We start from the raw sequence: 17,387 nt of genomic DNA on the forward strand, positions 1-17,387 counted from the left end.
GACCATCTGACATAAGAGAACCATGAACAAGCAATTTTGTTGTTAAATTATTAAAATTTAATTATTAAAAAAATAATTGGGGGAAATTAGTTATTGTATTCATGTTAACTAGTTTTTGTGAAATGTTTTATTTTTGCAGCATGGTGAGGAATAACAAGGGTCTTTAATGAGTCGACGTTTAATAGCGATACGTTTACTGACAAGGCGTAACTTTCTACTACACTATTTGAAGGTCCTATCAATTTACATTTCATCAGTGTTGTTTTTACATCCTGCTTAGCAGCCTGCCTTTCCACCGCTTCAGTTTGTGCTCAGATGACGTGGCCATGAGTGGCGAAGCGGAGGGGTTTCTTCCTCAACGTTGACTCATCGCTCTCAACAACGATAGGTCCAAGTTACCCATGTGACCTGTTCCAGCCAATCAGCGGTGGACGCGCGGATCATTCGCTGAACAGTTTTACGACAAACTCGTATGTGAGCACCTCAAGACAACTACTGTCATAGAACCAGGAAGAAGGAAGGTGGGATAGCCCCCAAAAAAGATACCATTTCAAATCAGTCGCAGATTTTTCCCTAGAAAATCATGGGGCTCTGCAGGTGGACGATTGAAGTGGTTGTCTTGACGACTGTTTTTAGTTCATTGCTGCCAGTTCGAGCAGATGAACACGAACATAAGGTAAGATAAACTGCGGGCCGAGAAGCCCTCTGTGTTCGGTGTGTATAGTCTCGAGAGACGTTAGATATTCAGCTGGTTGCGCTGGCAAAAGTGCCTAACATCAAAGAACATAAATAAATGCAATAAACTTGATACGATGAATGATGTATTGTCCCGTGTCTATGTTAGAAATGCTAAGCACATCAGAAGCTACGTGGCTAGCTTAGCATCAGCTATCCTATTACATTATGCTGTTCAAACAGCAGGGCTGTGCTCGAAATCCTCGGTTTCGACTCCTCGTATGATGCATAATACGTATAATGTTATTTTAGGCATAAGATGTGTTTCGTGTGTTGTGTGCGTTTCTTTTGTGTATGTATGAGGTTATTCTGGAGGGTCTGCTAACCGTCGTTAGCTAAAATAAATATGTCCGTCTGTACACAGACATATCCGGTTCGTCTAGGCTTTTATATGACCGATACACTGTAAAACATTGTTACATTTACATAAAAAGCAGATTTGGTTGCAAGGATTTTACTGTGACGGAGTGGCAGTCTTTTCCCGGTGTCATTGGTGACTGCATATTTTACAGTTCCTAACTATATGTCATTAAATCATAATATGTCAAACTAACAACCTATGCAAGCTAATGAAATCTGCCAGGTACAAAGGAAGGCTGATTAAATTCATCACAATTATTGTAACTGTTATCACGTAACACACATGCCACTAACAACTCAGAAATATTTAATAACGTCTAAATATTTTAAGACTACAACATGGGGTAGGAACTAGGAAGATTTTTATATAAGGTAGCTAACAATTAATCAATTCACAAGTTTTTATTGTAGCATATTTACACTCTTTCAGTGTACAGCATTGTAGTATAGTGATAATGTTTGATTTGGATATGAGATGACTTAAAAAGTCAGCATGAAATTAAAATTAACTTAATATATTTTCTAAATGCATCTTATTGTGAACAGTTCACTTGTGCATGTTTAATTTAAAAATAATAATACTTTGACCTCTTAACATTTAATCAAAATGTCATAACTGGAACTCCAGGTTTTTCTGGTGTCCTGAAGATGCTTACAAAATTCATCAGCATTTCAGACATTGGTAGGTATCAACATTGAATGCAATATGAAAACCATCTGTGGTATGACACTGATCAGTTTAGACAAGTTGATTTTGGGTGTTTACAGATATTTAAATCTTCACTTTTATTGCAGCCCCTGTCACATCTTTCATAATATTACTGGAATTATTCAGCACCACACATAATCTGTGATGATGAATTATAGCTCATAAAACAGGATACTTTCTTGTATATATTACTTCTTTTGTCTCAAGAGATCTGGGGGTTTCTGGTGGATAATGTGCTTCTTTTTGTTCAAACCAGTGCCAATGGGAATACCTCTGAGCATGGAGACAGTGTTTAAGGTTTCATGGTTACAACCATGCAGTTGTCTTCGTCCTCTTATTCTCATTTTCATTATCCAGTGTCGTGAGTGTTGCTGCATTACTTTTATATTTGTTCTCTAGATTCAGATAGGATGGTGTAACACTACCTGATTTACTGGTTCACACCCTGTCTTTACTGTGTTTCTTTAGCCTCTTGTCTTAATTCAAAGAATTGTAGGGATAGTTCTGTATGAACCACTTTCTTCTGAGGAACATAAAAGAAGATATTTTGAGAAATGTCTGTTTTTTTTTTCTCTCAGATGGAAGTCAATGGTCATCAAAACGTTTTAGTTACTAACATTCTTGAAAATATCTTCTTTTGTCTTTCCACGAAGAAAGATACAGGTTTGGAACAACATGATGGTTTGTTTGGTGACAATTTTTGGTAAACTCTTCCTTAAGCATTAATTTCTCCTTTCTTCAATCTGCATCAAGATTGTTTCCACCCCAGAATCAATTACATTTCTATTATCTAATGAATGATCTATTATGTCTAATCATATCTCCATTATTGTCATTTGCCTCAAAATAGGGTCTTTCATTATGATTTGGAAAACTTGTTAAAGATACGACAGGATATTAATAATAACCATCGTATATGATGACAGAATTTTCATTTTAAAGTGAACTAGCCTATCCCTTTAAGGCTCTGCATACTTTATTCTGTAAATGTATGTGTATCAGGGAGCAAATTTTTTTTTGTGCTGTAGCTTCTAGTACATCGTATTGGTCACTAAACAAAATTATGTTCAGTAAAACTACATTATTTTGTTTAATGTAGATTGAATGTAAATAACTTGAATTTTTTTGATGCTATTTATGTAGTTTTCGACACTGGAAATGTCTGGTATCTGCACGATTTTAGACAATGTTAATTGCTGTAGTAGTCTAATTAAAAACGTTTAGTTAATTTGAATGAATTAGTATTTTTTTAATCCGGTTTGAGCGACTCGTAAATGGTTCACTTGTTTCATTACTAGATGAATCAGGGTATTTTAACGAATCTCTTGAATGATTGATGATTCAGTGGCTACGTTTACATGCACAATTTTGTTTCAATTGGACTGAATTCATTCCAATTGATGAATCTGAATGTAGTGTTTGTTACATGAACGTTAAACGTGATCAGGTTGATGTGCGCGTTTATATATCACAAGCTTCAAATCGGAATAGATTTTTTTGACATTCGCACATTGCACGGATATACAGAGTTTCCTGCTGTTAGCGCATTATAACTATTCTCCTACATTGGTTCTTTATTTGTTTTAAACAGCAGACTTCGTATTTATCCATTTCTAGTCATAATTTGGAGACCATGAACCATTGGGCCATGCTGCTTATTTTTATAACGCTGTAAAAATGCCCCTCCCGTGCCCAAAACCACTCGTCTGTGGATGAGAATCCGCTGAGTGAAAGGACTTTTTTTTTTTGAATAACGGGACACTCATTTATATGACACTTTATTCAACAGGAAGAAACTTTCAGTTTCGGTTTTCAATCCGATCAAGTGTTTACTTGTCCTCTCAATGGCATTAGAAAAGGAATAAACCACCCCTTTCAATCGGATCGAAATTTCATTCGTATCGAGCTCAATCGGATCGATTAAGGTGTTTACATGAAGGCTTTTCAGTCCGATTGAGCCGTCAATCCGATTACTAATGGATTATTTGGTTGCATCATGTAAACGTAGCCAATGACAAATACATTTTTAACAGTCACTTGTTGTTTCCACCTAGTGGCGTAACAATGGAATGAATACAGTCCTTATTTGAAGCACCAAGTTACTTTCAAAATGTGATTTGCTCTATTTTGATCACTACCGTAGACCACAATATTTACATCATCAGACTTTTTCACTTTTATCCCAGTACTTCTATGATAATATAAATATTTGTTACACAGAAATAATGATACTGTGTGGTTGAAAAGACTGTTAGTGAAGCGGTTTCATGATAACTGCTTTCTCTGGGTCAGCACTGTGATTGTTCTTGTCAAAGGTAGTAGACATGGCTGAATCACTTTAGGAATAAGATCGATAACTCTATATTCAACAGAGACCCCACCCCATTGATTTTATTGTTGTGTTTTTACAGCATTGTATACAATTTGCTTACTTGTCCACAATTTGATTACTTGTCCACTTGGAGGATGCATGGATTTTATCTAAAGTCTTTGAACAGAAAAGTTTTAAATGAAGTGTAATATTTGGACAAATGAATTTTCTCTTTGTGAAGCTTGTTTTTTTATTATTATCTTGTTTTGCTTGAGGGTTTGGCAGCATCATCATTTTGTCAGTCTCAATTCTAAAACCTCTTAACTTCCAGCTGACTTCATCTTGCATTGAATGAATGCAGTAGGCTAGTTTTTATGGGTGTGCTTGAACAACAAATGCATCCTGGACACCATAGAGACTGTGTCTGTGTGGATTTAGACTTGTTTTTGTTTACCCAGTTTTAATGCAATGAATATGTTAGTTTGCAAAATGTTAAATATTGTGAGTCTGAGCCCTTGTAGTCTGAGCTCTATTAATTGGTGACATCCTGGAGTTGAATTAACACAAAGAATAGATGCTGATATTTGAAACAGGTAGCTAATGACTGTTCTCATTCTTCTGCAGTACAATGATAAAGAGGAGGTGGTTCTATGGATGAATACAGTGGGCCCTTATCACAACCGACAGGAGACATATAAGTACTTCTCCCTACCATTCTGTGTGGGCACGAAGAAAACTATTAGTCATTATCATGAGACGTTGGGAGAGGCGCTACAGGGGGTTGAATTGGAGTTCAGTGGTCTGGATATCAAGTATACAGGTATGGTCTTGACACCTGTTCAACTGAACAACAGCCAAAATGCATAATTTTCCTGTTATCACTGTAAAGCTGCTTTTGAAACAATCTGTATTGTATTAAGCCTATATAAATAAAGGTGACTTGACTATTGTGGCTAGTATGTTAACTTGTTCAAATGAAGCTTATCAGAGGCACAAGCATTACATAGTATTACATGTAAAGTACTATGAATGTAATTTACATTATGTAAATTTGTAGATCATTCATCCACGTGTTTGATAGTAAGTAAGATTATTGCTCTTGTGATGATTGTAAGAATGCAATGTGAATTTGTCTTTTACAGATGAGGTGTTGCAGACGACATACTGTGAGATTGAACTAGACAAACCTAAAAAAGATGCGTTTGTCTATGCCATCAAGAACCACTACTGGTATCAAATGTACATAGATGACCTTCCCATCTGGGGTGAGTAAACCGGAAGCCAGAGTGATTGGCAAGCCTGCTTTTGAGATTTTATTCATTTTTATTTATTTCTATAATCAGTTTTTCATCTAATATTTATTATATTTTTATTTTATGATAGAACTATATTCTTAATAGTTTTTGTTAACAATAACACTGTTCATCTGAGTCGGTATAAAAATGAGACTGCAATTGTGAAGGGTACAAAATATATTTTTGAGACTAATTATGTTAGCACAAACAACAAAAACGACAAACCGTTTTTTGATGATAATTTTAATCATCAAAAAGTCTAGATGGGGTATTTGCTTGTAGGTGACCTTCACTGAAATGTGATTGAAACCCTGCTGCGTTCATTGTGTTTAGACCAATTCTTTCCATGCGGATGTGCAGAGACAGGGTGACCAACTGCTCTCCAGGGTACAGTTAACTTTGTACAGCTAGTTGATTAATCTGTGCAAAGAAATGAAAGTGGCATGTATGTATCTGGTCATGCTGGGACATCCTGTTCTGTGACAGTTTTTGATTGACAGAAAGCATCTAAAGAGAATTGATTTGTCCATTATGCAACATTTGAGGCTGCAGAGAAGGTCATGAAGATGCTTTATGTCATGTTGCTCTGGCTGTGACTTTCAAGTCCATGTTCCATTACAAGCCCTATGAGGAGCATCAGGATGACTGAAAGAAGTGGTTTCAAAAATCCAGAGAAAATGGTCTCCAAGATCTGGTATCTGGATTTGAGCCACTTCCACAAGTTAACAACTGTGTTAGTATCTGCCCAGCTTGCACGGCTCCAACCCTGCACTCAATGGGATGCAATGGATGCCCGTTGAGAGTCTCCCATCTAGTTGTTTCTTCTGCTCTTACTGCTTGACAGTGTTGTTTGAGAGTCCTCGAATTCTGTTGTCTCTTGAGCCTTTGGTCATAACGTGAATGAAACTGTTTTTGATTGAGGGCTATCAAGCCATCGAGGTTGGCAAGATTTTTAACTGTCAACGCTGATGTAGCTTTTCATGACCTAGAATATTGAGAACGCAAATGTTTCCTTCAAATCAGTTTTAAGCTATGTGATTTTACAGGGTTGCTGACAACCCCTTAAAGGGGTGGTTCAGGATTTTGGACATCGGACCTCATTTTCAAGTTAGCCTGGTTGTTATTCATCAGTGGAGACAGTTTTCAAAAAATTTCATCCAGTCCTTCCAGTTGCATAGTTCGCCGATGCTAGGCTAGCGCGAGTCAACGGTATAAGCTAGCCTGCCATTAAAAACAGTTTTACCCACTCCAAAGTACACCAAAAGCAAATAAATTATAACGGCAGACTGTCGATGTAAATGTCTGTTGAGAGAATAATGTTAGAAATCAAACTACCCTTTCATTGCATTGCAATAGTTACACTTTGTTCCCTGTATTTATTAGCACAGTCTACAGCAGCGGCGGAGTGATATTAAGTTACCTAGGCAACCGAGAGAGTCTCCACATGACGCAAGTGTATTTACCTGCCGCTGACACTCATCACTACAGAAGCAGAGTATATTTCACTAAGTAATCAACATAGGACTATGGCCACGTTTGAAAGCCATGCCAATGTTTCAGACTTTGGAGACGAGGAATGTGTTTTATTCAACGAACCGTACATGTATGAGCCGGAATACACAGACGAAGAACTAATCGAGATAGATACTAAAAGGGCAGAAATTGAACTGTAACGTTATCTCCACTAACGCTGTCATTGTCATTCTATCAGTTATGAGAAGGGACCTGTTCATCTGCTGTTGGTGCATATGGAAAGACGGCTGGAACTGCATTCCTTGTCAGTGACTTATGAACGTTTCGATTATGGGGTTTTTCAAAGTCGTCTGGTCTAAAATAATCACTACAAATTCGCAACTTTAATAGTCTCTGCCGGTGTCTCGTTGTCCAAGCCAGCAGAAAGAAGCCACAGTTGGTTCCTTTCTGGATCTCTCAATGGAAATTTGTGGAAACTTTTTGCATGACCATCTATTTGGTTTATTTTTACAATTTCGAAATGCACAACGAATCACCATGTTGCCAATTCCTTAGTTTATAATCGAATGTTTTTCAATATCGTTGTTCAAGGCTACTAACGTTACTAGCTAGCTAGACGTCCCGTCTGTAGTGCGCGCGCTTCTGTTCTGTGTTTACTTTTCGGCGCAGTACTACTAACCGGAGCAAAGTAAAATTCCGCCGCTGCTGAGAAACTAGTTCCTGTAAATGTAATGCGATCATTGAGATGTAAGAGTACCGGACCGGTACTTTGATTTCTAACATTATTCTCTCAATAGACATTTACATCGACAGTCTGGCGTTATAATTTATTTGCTTTTGGTGTACTTTGGAGTGGGTAAAACTGCTTTTAATGGCAAGCTAGCACAGATACCGTTGACTCGCGCTAGCCTAGCATCGGCAAACTATGCAACTGGAAGGACTGGATGATTTTTTTTGAAAACTGTCTCCACTGATGAATAACAACCAGGCTAACTTGAAAATGAGGTCCGATGTCCAAAATCCTGAACCACCCCTTTAACATAGCTCGCCCAGCTCCTGCCCATCCACCATCAGGCTGCTGAGTGTCTCCTCCCAGTTAGTCAGGAAAGGGTTATGTCAGCTGTGTATGTGCAGACTCGGAGCATGTCCACTCCCAAAAGAGACTTCAGATATAGCCACCATACTTATAGGTGCTCTAGAATATGGCCTCTTTTTACATGGCATTTTGCACCCTACACACAATTCTTCACATCCAACAGCTTGTGTAAGGGCATATCCACAGCAGTTGGGAGACTCAAGTCAGCAGTCATCATTGTAGGGACACTGGTACAGAAATGGCAGAAAATTTAAGATCCATTGTGAGCTGCCAAAATAGCTATATATTTTCTGGAAGCTTCCCATTTAATGACTACCTTCTCACTCAACGATTTTCAAATGATATTGTACCTTAGATAATGCATGTTACAAAGCCATTACATTGTTCTAAAAAAAAAAAAAAAGGCAATAATATACTGTGCCTGGAAGGGAAATCAGTTTATTAAAGTATTTTAAATGTGTTGTTTCCCACCAGGGGACATTTTAACAAACCATTATTATTCAACAGAACTAATGAAATTAAATTTAGTTGTAAAACCATTTGTTCTGAAAGAGCAGTAGGGTTATTAAGTGTTCTAATAGTTGCTCTTAAATTATTTAAGGAACTTTGATCATTGAAAAGGGAAGAAATGACATTGGGATTTAACTCCGATGTGAGTGAGCTATATGTTTTTGAGAAGTATATCTGATATCTTTATTTTTGCAGATATTTGGAGAAATATTGCATTTGACTTTAAATCCATTATAAAAAGTTTGTCTCGATAGCTTAAATGTTATTGTTGGTTCTTTACTTTAAATGACAGCATGAAATGCCATTCATTCACTCTGTACTGTGAAGCCTTTCACATAAAACAATATTTAGGAGGAAATTATGTTCAACAGACTTGTTCGTTAGGGTTCGGTTGGATTGTAAAATGTTAGGCTGTGATAGTAGTGGTTATTAAGTTATGTTTTTGATAGTATTATATTATTTGGATTCAATGTTCTGTTTAAACTGATAATATACTGTTGACATTCTAATCTGAAGATTGTTTTGTGGGATTACTTAAGGTATTGTTGGTGAAGCTGATGAGAATGGAGAGGACTATTATCTCTGGACTTACAAAAAGCTGGAGATCGGATACAATGGGAATAGAATTGTGGATGTTAACCTGACCAGTGAGGGGAAGGTCAAGCTTGTGCCAAACACAAAAATTCCCATGTCATACTCTGTGAGTAAAGCTTTCCTAAAACTCAGAAACCTGCTAATATTAACTAATACTAGGTTAATTAAATTGTCATTTAAAATTGAACTTTGTGTGGAAAATGAATGCTTATTGTGTGAAAGAATAATATGTGAAAAATGTATAAACTTATTGCTGATCCTCACAGGTGAAGTGGAAGAAATCTGATGTGAAATTTGAGGATAGATTTGACAAATATCTTGATCCGTCCTTCTTTCAACACCGGGTAAATGGCACATATTGTTTGCTAACTCCATCCCAGCTAATTTAAAATATGGTGGGTGATATTGAATTAATGGAATGTTTTTTTGTGTGTGGTTTTACACCTGACAGATTCACTGGTTCTCAATATTCAACTCTTTCATGATGGTGATTTTCCTGGTGGGCCTTGTTTCAATGATCCTGATGAGGACATTAAGGAAAGACTACGCCAGATACAGCAAAGAAGAGGAAATGGATGATATGGTGATCACTTACTGAACATTTTTATAGTTCTTTATTACATGAGCCTTATGAATCCATCACCTTTTAAGTTATGCTTTTGTTTTCTCTTGTATTGGTGATGAATTGGTTTATTCACAAACTCACAATGGCTGATGTTTTATAGCTTGGTTTGGTTTTATAGATAACAGCTCCAAATGTAATGCTATGTTCCTCTCACGGATGGCGTCTTCCTCTCTGCATTTAGTTTGTTTGTTTTGTTTTTGTTTTATTTGGATCCCCATTAGCTTCAGCAAAACTAAAAGCTATTCTTCCTGGGGTCCTACAATCTATCATGTGACTATACAATTTATAACATCACATTACGCACCATACGCACAAAATATTACACAACATTTAAAATACATATTGTACAGTTAACACCATAGATCACAAAATAATAAATTAATCATAAAAAGAAAAAAGTCGCTACTCCTAATAGATCTATATAAAAAATAAGACAACTAAGAACCATCTAACTGTATCTCCTTAAATTAAATTATATAACTTTTTAATTTCTTTGAAGGTAATATTTCTTAAGTAATGTTTTGAACCCATACAAAGTATTTTGTTGTTTGATAGTATTTGGGAGAGAGTTCCATTCACACACCGCTCTGTACCTAACTGAACGTGGATTTGTTTTGTTTTTCACTATAGGTAAAATAAAACTACCTCCTACTGCATGCCTTGTTGGATAATGATGTGTATCAATACTAAAGGATAGTTTTGTATTTAAAGTAAAAAGTATTTTGTTTGTTGTAACATTATATAAAAATACCATTAGTGAAATACACAAATCTATTTTTAACTTTAAACCATGAAAGACTTTCATGCATTTTGTCAACATTTGATCTAAACCCACATGAGAGAGTCACACGTGCAGCTTTATTCTGAATCACTTGTAGTTTTTTTATATTAGTTGAAGTATTTGACCAAACCACAGAGCAATAAGGTGTGAAAGGGAGGTTTTTAAGGTGTGAAAAAAACAAAGCATGAAGTACTTGTTTAACGATCTGTGGTAAAATATTTTGCACTCCTTTTAATAACAGACAGTGTTACCCATTTTAGTTAACAATTTTTGAATATGTCTATCCCAACAAAATCTATCATCAATCATCACTCCCAAAAGTTTAGCCTCTTCTCTTTGCTCAACAGAATTTTGCTCTATAACTGAGTTCAAGTTTCGGTTTGGAAAGTAAAGAAAAAGGAGTTCCAACCACTAAACAAGTAGTTTTAGATGCATTAAAAATCAGTTTGTTACTCCTTATCCAGTCCACCACTAACTGTAGCTCTCTTTGTAGTTTTATATTTAAATCTCCAATATCAGTTCCAGCAAAATATATAGTGGAATCATCAGCAAACATTGAAATGCTTGCCTTATCTAAAACAGATGGAAGATCATTGGTAAAGACTGTGTAGAGGAGCGGCCCAAGACAACTTCCTTGAGGCACACCATATTCCACAACCCTTACCTTTGAAAAGCTTCCATTAAAGTAAACTAATTTTCTTCTATCTGATAAATAACTTTCCATCCATAATAATGCGGTTCAAGAAAAAACATAATATTTTAGTTTTTTTAATAGTAAGTCGTGGTCCATTATATCAAATGCTGCAGTGAAATTACAACACCTACTATTTTCTTCTCCTCATCATAAGTAATTCCACTTTAGGACCACTGACACTCGTTAATTTAAAGCTACATGTTTTACCTTCCATCATCTTATTTTAAATTTATCAGTGTATTTGATAAATCTGTCTTCTATGGCTGTGTATTATTTTTAAGTTTATTAATTTTAATTGTTTAATATCATGTTTTATTTCTATGAATTTCTTAGTATAGTACAATTTATTTTTCTTCTTATTTACCTTAGTTACAAAATGTCTAAATGTACGATATATTTGCCAGTCCGATTTGAATTTGGATATGATTGCAGCTTGTTTAGCTAGATCTCTCTCTTTCACAAGATCTTTTAATTCTTGATCCAACCACGCGGTGTTGACGTTTCGCACAGTACACTTTTTTACTGGTGCATGGTTTTCCTTGCAATTGCGATAAGATTGTGGTCACTAAAACCAACTGGCACTGATAAACAATTTGAGCAAACTTGTAGTCTATTTACAAACATGTGGTTTGATACAGGAAGCTGATTGAGTACCATCCCTTCTTTTACATATTCTAGTCGGTTTATTAATTATCTGTGATAATCCACATGCTATTGCTGTGCTCATTAATTTGATTTTCCTAGGACAGTCAGAAGAATTCCAATCTATGTTGAAGTCACCCATTAAATAAGTTTCTAAATTCATACTGCTAGCATGATCTAACATATCACATATTTTGTCCAAATATTCACTATTAGCATTTGAAGGTCTGTAACAGCACCCTATAAGTATTGGCTTTAAATTTTTCAGACTAACTTTTAGCCAAATTACTTCAATACCAGAATACATTAAATCTGGCATCACTTGGACAGTTATATGATCTTGAATATAGATAGCAACTCCTCCTCCATATACATTCCTATCATTCCTAAAAATGCTGTATCCATCAGTCATTAAAGCTGCATCATCGAATGTAGAGTCTACATGAGTTTCAGACACTGCCAATATGTGCAAATGATTTGGTTGCAGTATATATGTTAAATCACTCAATTTATTTCTAAGACTACATATATTAATTTGGGGAATTTTAAGACCTTTCTTTGGTAGTTTATGTAACATATTCAAGATCACATTTCTTTAGATTCTATATCGGAGCGAAAAAATGTACAAAAAACGACTAAATTAAACTACACATATACATTCATAAATGTAATATTTTATCAAACTTAATGCGCATTCTTTTTTCTTCAGGATCGTGATCTCGGTGATGAATATGGATGGAAGCAGGTTCATGGTGATGTGTTCAGACCGTCCAGCCACCCGCTGATATTCTCCTCCCTCATTGGCTCTGGGTGTCAGATCTTCTCTGTTTCCCTCATAGTCATCATTTTGGCCATGATTGAGGACTTATATACAGAGTGAGTTTCACCTATGTAACAGTGCAACGATAAACTACATGTATTGTTTAATTAATTGTCTAATTATTAAATAAAGGCTACAATAAAAATTACGTTGTTGTATAACCATGATATACATTTGGAAATTTATGGAAAGTTGGGCTGTAAGGGATTTTCACATTTTCTGAAGTGCTCATCAGAGGAATTTCGTGTTTGCCTTTGTAGGAGAGGGTCCATGCTGAGTACAGCCATATTTGTCTATGCTGCCACGTCCCCAGTCAACGGCTACTTTGGTGGAAGCCTTTATGCAAAACAAGGAGGTATGCAAACTAATATTTGCAACATCTGCGATAAGGTTATCCAAATATCATTTTAACTCTATTAGCATTTAAGCTTTTAAGATAACCTATTGAAGGTGTTCTAGGTGTCTACAGACATTTTTGTTGTTGTTTCTTGGATAATTTTTACAGGGAGGAGATGGATAAAGCAGATGTTCATAGGAGCTTTTCTGATCCCTGCCATGGTGTGTGGCACAGCATTCTTCATCAACTTTATTGCAATCTACTACCATGCCTCCAGAGCCATCCCATTCGGCACCATGGTGAGTTCATCATTTGCCTTATACAGTGTGTAGTCTATACATGCCTATCTCAAGCAATAATAAGTCAATCTCAGTCTGATTTTACAACTAGGATCAACTGCTGAGTAGAAAAGAGAAGTAGTAACTGTTTTCACATCATATGTGTTATTTTGGACAATTACATTTGGTTGTGAACATGCTAGTGTCATTTAGTTTCAAGTCTGCTACATATTACACATGCAATTTGTTGAAAGTGGTTTTTACCCCTATCATTCTCAAAATGATAGTTCACCCAAAAATTTAAATTGTCAATAACTCACTTTCATATTGTTCCAAACCTTGTCCATCCAAAAATCAGAGTTTTTTGGGTCGATGGAAGGACCGAAATCTCTCAGATTTCATTAAAAGATCTTCAGAAAATGAAGGGAAGTCTTGTAGGTTTGGAATGACATGAGAATTTTCATTTTTGGGTTAACTAACACTTTAAAGCATTAATTGCTTTGGTGCAATATTTGTATAAAATATGATATTTTATGAATTATTATTCATATATTATGTCATTTATTTATTTATTTTGATCAGGTTGCAGTGTGCTGCATCTGTTTCTTTGTAATTTTACCTCTGAACCTGGTGGGGACAATCCTGGGCAGGAACCTCTCCGGTCAGCCCAACTTTCCTTGTAGGGTCAATGCTGTACCCAGACCCATCCCAGAGAAGAAATGGTAACCTCAATCACGATTCACACATCACAGAGTGTCTCACACCTGTTCAGTCTTGATATCATCCCATATTCCCCATTGTGTCATTGTTTCATTTTTGTTTTCTGTGATTTACATGATGTTCAAACATGATCAGATTGATTTGAATGTAAATACTATGAAGGTTTTCTATACATCAGATAAAATGATAGTTATAGACTTTTATAAATAAATTTGTCTTAATAAATGTTTCTCTGAATTGGCAGGTTTATGGAGCCAGCGGTTATTGTGTGTCTTGGTGGCATTCTTCCATTCGGGTCAATATTCATTGAAATGTAAGTCTGCACACTTCTGGGTATACACACACCCATAATGACTATGAATCTGTAATATTAAAAACTTTCTTACATTTTCTTTCAGGTACTTCATTTTCACATCTTTCTGGGCCTACAAGATTTACTATGTGTATGGATTTATGATGCTGGTGCTGGTGATCCTGTGCATTGTTACGGTCTGTGTTACCATCGTCTGTACCTACTTCCTTCTCAATGCAGAAGACTACAGATGGTAAGGAGCATTATATGCAATACTGTCTTTATAATGCTGTTTTGCTTATGTATTTTAATTTGTTTCCACCCTCCGTTTTCCATCCTCCCAAGTGCACTTGGGATCAGACCGCAGAGGCGTTTAAATGTGTGGGGACGTAAATGCATCATAATCAGATGACATCATGAGACTGAATGACAGTACTGCTTTTAAGATTAATGTTATTTTCCTTTCTTTTTTTCTGTTTTGCAGGCAGTGGACCAGCTTTCTCTCTGCAGCCTCAACAGCAGTTTACGTTTACATGTACTCCTTCTACTACTATTTCTTTAAAACAAAGTGAGTTTTAGTTTATTTTCCTTAAATGTCATTGTATGAATGCTCTCAATTTAAATGTCTGTCGTTTGCTCACCCTCAGTCACTCGATTTTCTTTCTTTTATGGAACATAAAAAGATATTTTGTGGAATTTCCAAGCTGCTATTTTCTATAAAATCATATTCAATAAAGCGACAATCTCCATAAAACTTGCAATACAGTAAAAATGCTAGAAACTACATACTAAATCTGTGTGTGAGGAACATACTGAAATTTAAGTATCACTGAGCATTTTGGGCTACTTGTGTGCAATGGGTATGCATGGAAATTTCAGCTGAAAATATATCCCGCTCCACCCCTCAGTGTTCAGCGCTCGGGTTTCACTCTCGCTCTAGCCTTATCACTGCACGCTGTGACTCTCCGCTCAATATTCCTCTCTATGCACATGCGCTCTGCTCAGTTGCTCACGGCCCATGCGAACGCTCCACTCATGTACCCCTTATGGTCATTGGAAAAGCAAAAAACACTCAAATAACGCATCGACATTAAATTTCTATGTTGTCGTACTATACTTGTTTCTTTTGATAAAACTAATAGTCCAGAAAATATGATAATTGTCTGTGTGTAGATCTAAATCTGTGGATCTGATGCCAATGATTAGCATGTACTAATTTTATTTGCAGGATGTATGGCTTATTTCAGACGTCATTCTATTTTGGCTACATGGCTGTGTTCAGTACTTCTCTGGGAATCATGTGTGGTGAGTACAAGAAAACTAAATCACTTCTCTAGTATAGTGATTATCCTGGTTAATCATAAAGTGTTGCTATATGGGTAGGGGAGCAACATATTCTTATAACACAATGGATGATCTCTTTGTTTTTAGGAGCGGTAGGTTACATGGGAACAAGTGCCTTTGTGAGGAAGATCTACACAAATGTAAAAATCGACTAGAAACTCTGCAGTGACGCTGCGGATCAGCCGACACTTCCTCCCGATCGACGCGGGCACAAAGTCTCCATTTATTTTGCAAGAAGAGATTGTGGTATCTTGTACAAAATCTAGTTTTCCATTTTCTCAAAGAATTAAAAGTTGCGGCATGATGCGTACACAAGGGTAAAAATGAGAGGTGTAATAAACAGGACTTTTTATTTTTTATTTTATCTGCTTTTTCGTTTTTCCCTTCAGAGGCAATGCAGGCAGTAAACGCAGATAAAGGGGAAAGAAAGTACACCACAGCGTTGCTCCTATTTCTTTATAACTTTATCCCACCCCCCAAAACCATTGAACAGATCTTTATTGATGGAATAGTCTAGCTCTCTTCAGTGAAGAGGCCAAAGTGTATTGAGAGCCTTTGTTCTATTATATGAGAATATCAGAGAATGGGGTTTACGTCCATCCTCTTGCTTGTCTGTTTTGTATTAGTCGTACAATGCCTTCATTGTAGTATTGTTTTACATGCTTATGAATCACACCAAAAGCATAACGTGGTTTGAAATTCCAAAATACAGAAATTATTCATTTTCTTTCATAAATAGAAAAACCAATATGATGTGAAGCAGACAGGTTTTAGCTCTACCTTTTCAGGGCATCTGTTGTCCTGTAGCTCAGATCCACAGACCCGCGCGGGACAGAGCTTAGCACATCAGATACAGTTCGCTATCCACAAGCAGATTCTAGTGAGACTGGTGATCTGAAGTGATGGTTTGGTGGCAGATTGTTTTAATGGGATGTGATATTTCTTTTTCCAGTTCAGTTTTATGTTGTTGTTTGGGTTTGAATGAAGTCTGCTCGTAAAGATAATATATGGAGGGGGGTGTCCATGTATATAACCTTGATAATGTAACTGTAGATGTAGATCCCAAATGTATTTTGGTTGTACAGATTTATTAAAGGGTGTCTTTTCTTTCTTTTATGGACAGTCAGATTAGGTTTTTGTTACTTTTTTTTTTTAAAGATTGGGGTGGGCTTCGTGGCACAGTTACATCTTGCCTGATATTGCATGACTTTTTCACCAAATCAAATGATCAGATTCTATTTGTTTTTATTGATCATAATTACATTTTAGGTGACCCTCATCACTACCCTTTATTTGCATCTTGTAGAACGGTCTCAAAAATAAGTGCTTCATTGACTTTGTGCTGCTCATAGAGGAGATAGTCATCAGCTTTTTTTATTTTATTTTTTATTTAAAGAGTTCAAAGGCTATTCATTGTCTTGGACAGCTGACTCATGCTTATTTTTGTATCCATGATCTGAACCAAAATTGTGATTTGTCAGACACAATTTAGGCGCACATGCTAAATCTCTGCAGACATACTGTACAAAGTGAAGTTATTGTACACTTTACTAGATGTTTTCATGGGTACTAAGTGCAGACACACTTAGAGCTGTTCTAATTTTTCTTGTTCCATTGTGTAAATACAGTATGTAACAAAAAAAAGTTTGAGAAGTGGCAAAGCCTTTTTCTAAAAATCATTCCTCCCAGTTTAAAACATTTATTTCTGGTTCTTCATGTCATGTTCCATGTGAAGTCTAAAGAGACATTTTAAACACAATATTAACTTGCT

The 17,387-nt window shown here is 36.1% G+C and overlaps 1 protein-coding gene across 1 annotated transcript; it reads left to right on the top strand.

Annotated features, from left to right (window-relative positions):
* The first annotated feature begins 252 nt into the window (after window positions 1-252).
* tm9sf3 (transmembrane 9 superfamily member 3) lies at window positions 253-16,730 on the top strand. Its single transcript, XM_079635458.1, has 15 exons — window positions 253-676; window positions 4,740-4,935; window positions 5,258-5,380; window positions 9,029-9,189; window positions 9,350-9,427; window positions 9,535-9,666; window positions 12,535-12,701; window positions 12,906-13,000; window positions 13,151-13,281; window positions 13,843-13,982; window positions 14,225-14,293; window positions 14,379-14,525; window positions 14,757-14,840; window positions 15,501-15,577; window positions 15,704-16,730. The coding sequence occupies exons 1-15, from the start codon at window positions 584-586 to the stop codon at window positions 15,769-15,771; spliced, it is 1,761 nt and encodes a 586-aa protein (XP_079491584.1). The 5' UTR covers window positions 253-583; the 3' UTR covers window positions 15,772-16,730.
* Window positions 16,731-17,387: the final 657 nt, after the last annotated feature.

Source organism: Phoxinus phoxinus (assembly GCF_949152265.1).
Source record: "Phoxinus phoxinus genome assembly, chromosome: 14".
In the NCBI taxonomy this organism is placed as follows: domain Eukaryota; kingdom Metazoa; phylum Chordata; class Actinopteri; order Cypriniformes; family Leuciscidae; genus Phoxinus; species Phoxinus phoxinus.

What these genes read in the sequence shown, in the direction of transcription:
- tm9sf3 (XM_079635458.1), top strand. Translation starts at nt 584, where the DNA reads ATGGGGCTCTGCAGGTGGACGATTGAAGTGGTTGTCTTGACGACTGTT. An exon ending in ATTGAGGACTTATATACAGA is followed by an intron (nt 12,702 to 12,905) that starts GTGAGTTTCACC and finishes TTGCCTTTGTAG; the next exon opens with GAGAGGGTCCATGCTGAGTA. An exon ending in TTCTCTGGGAATCATGTGTG is followed by an intron (nt 15,578 to 15,703) that starts GTGAGTACAAGA and finishes CTTTGTTTTTAG; the next exon opens with GAGCGGTAGGTTACATGGGA.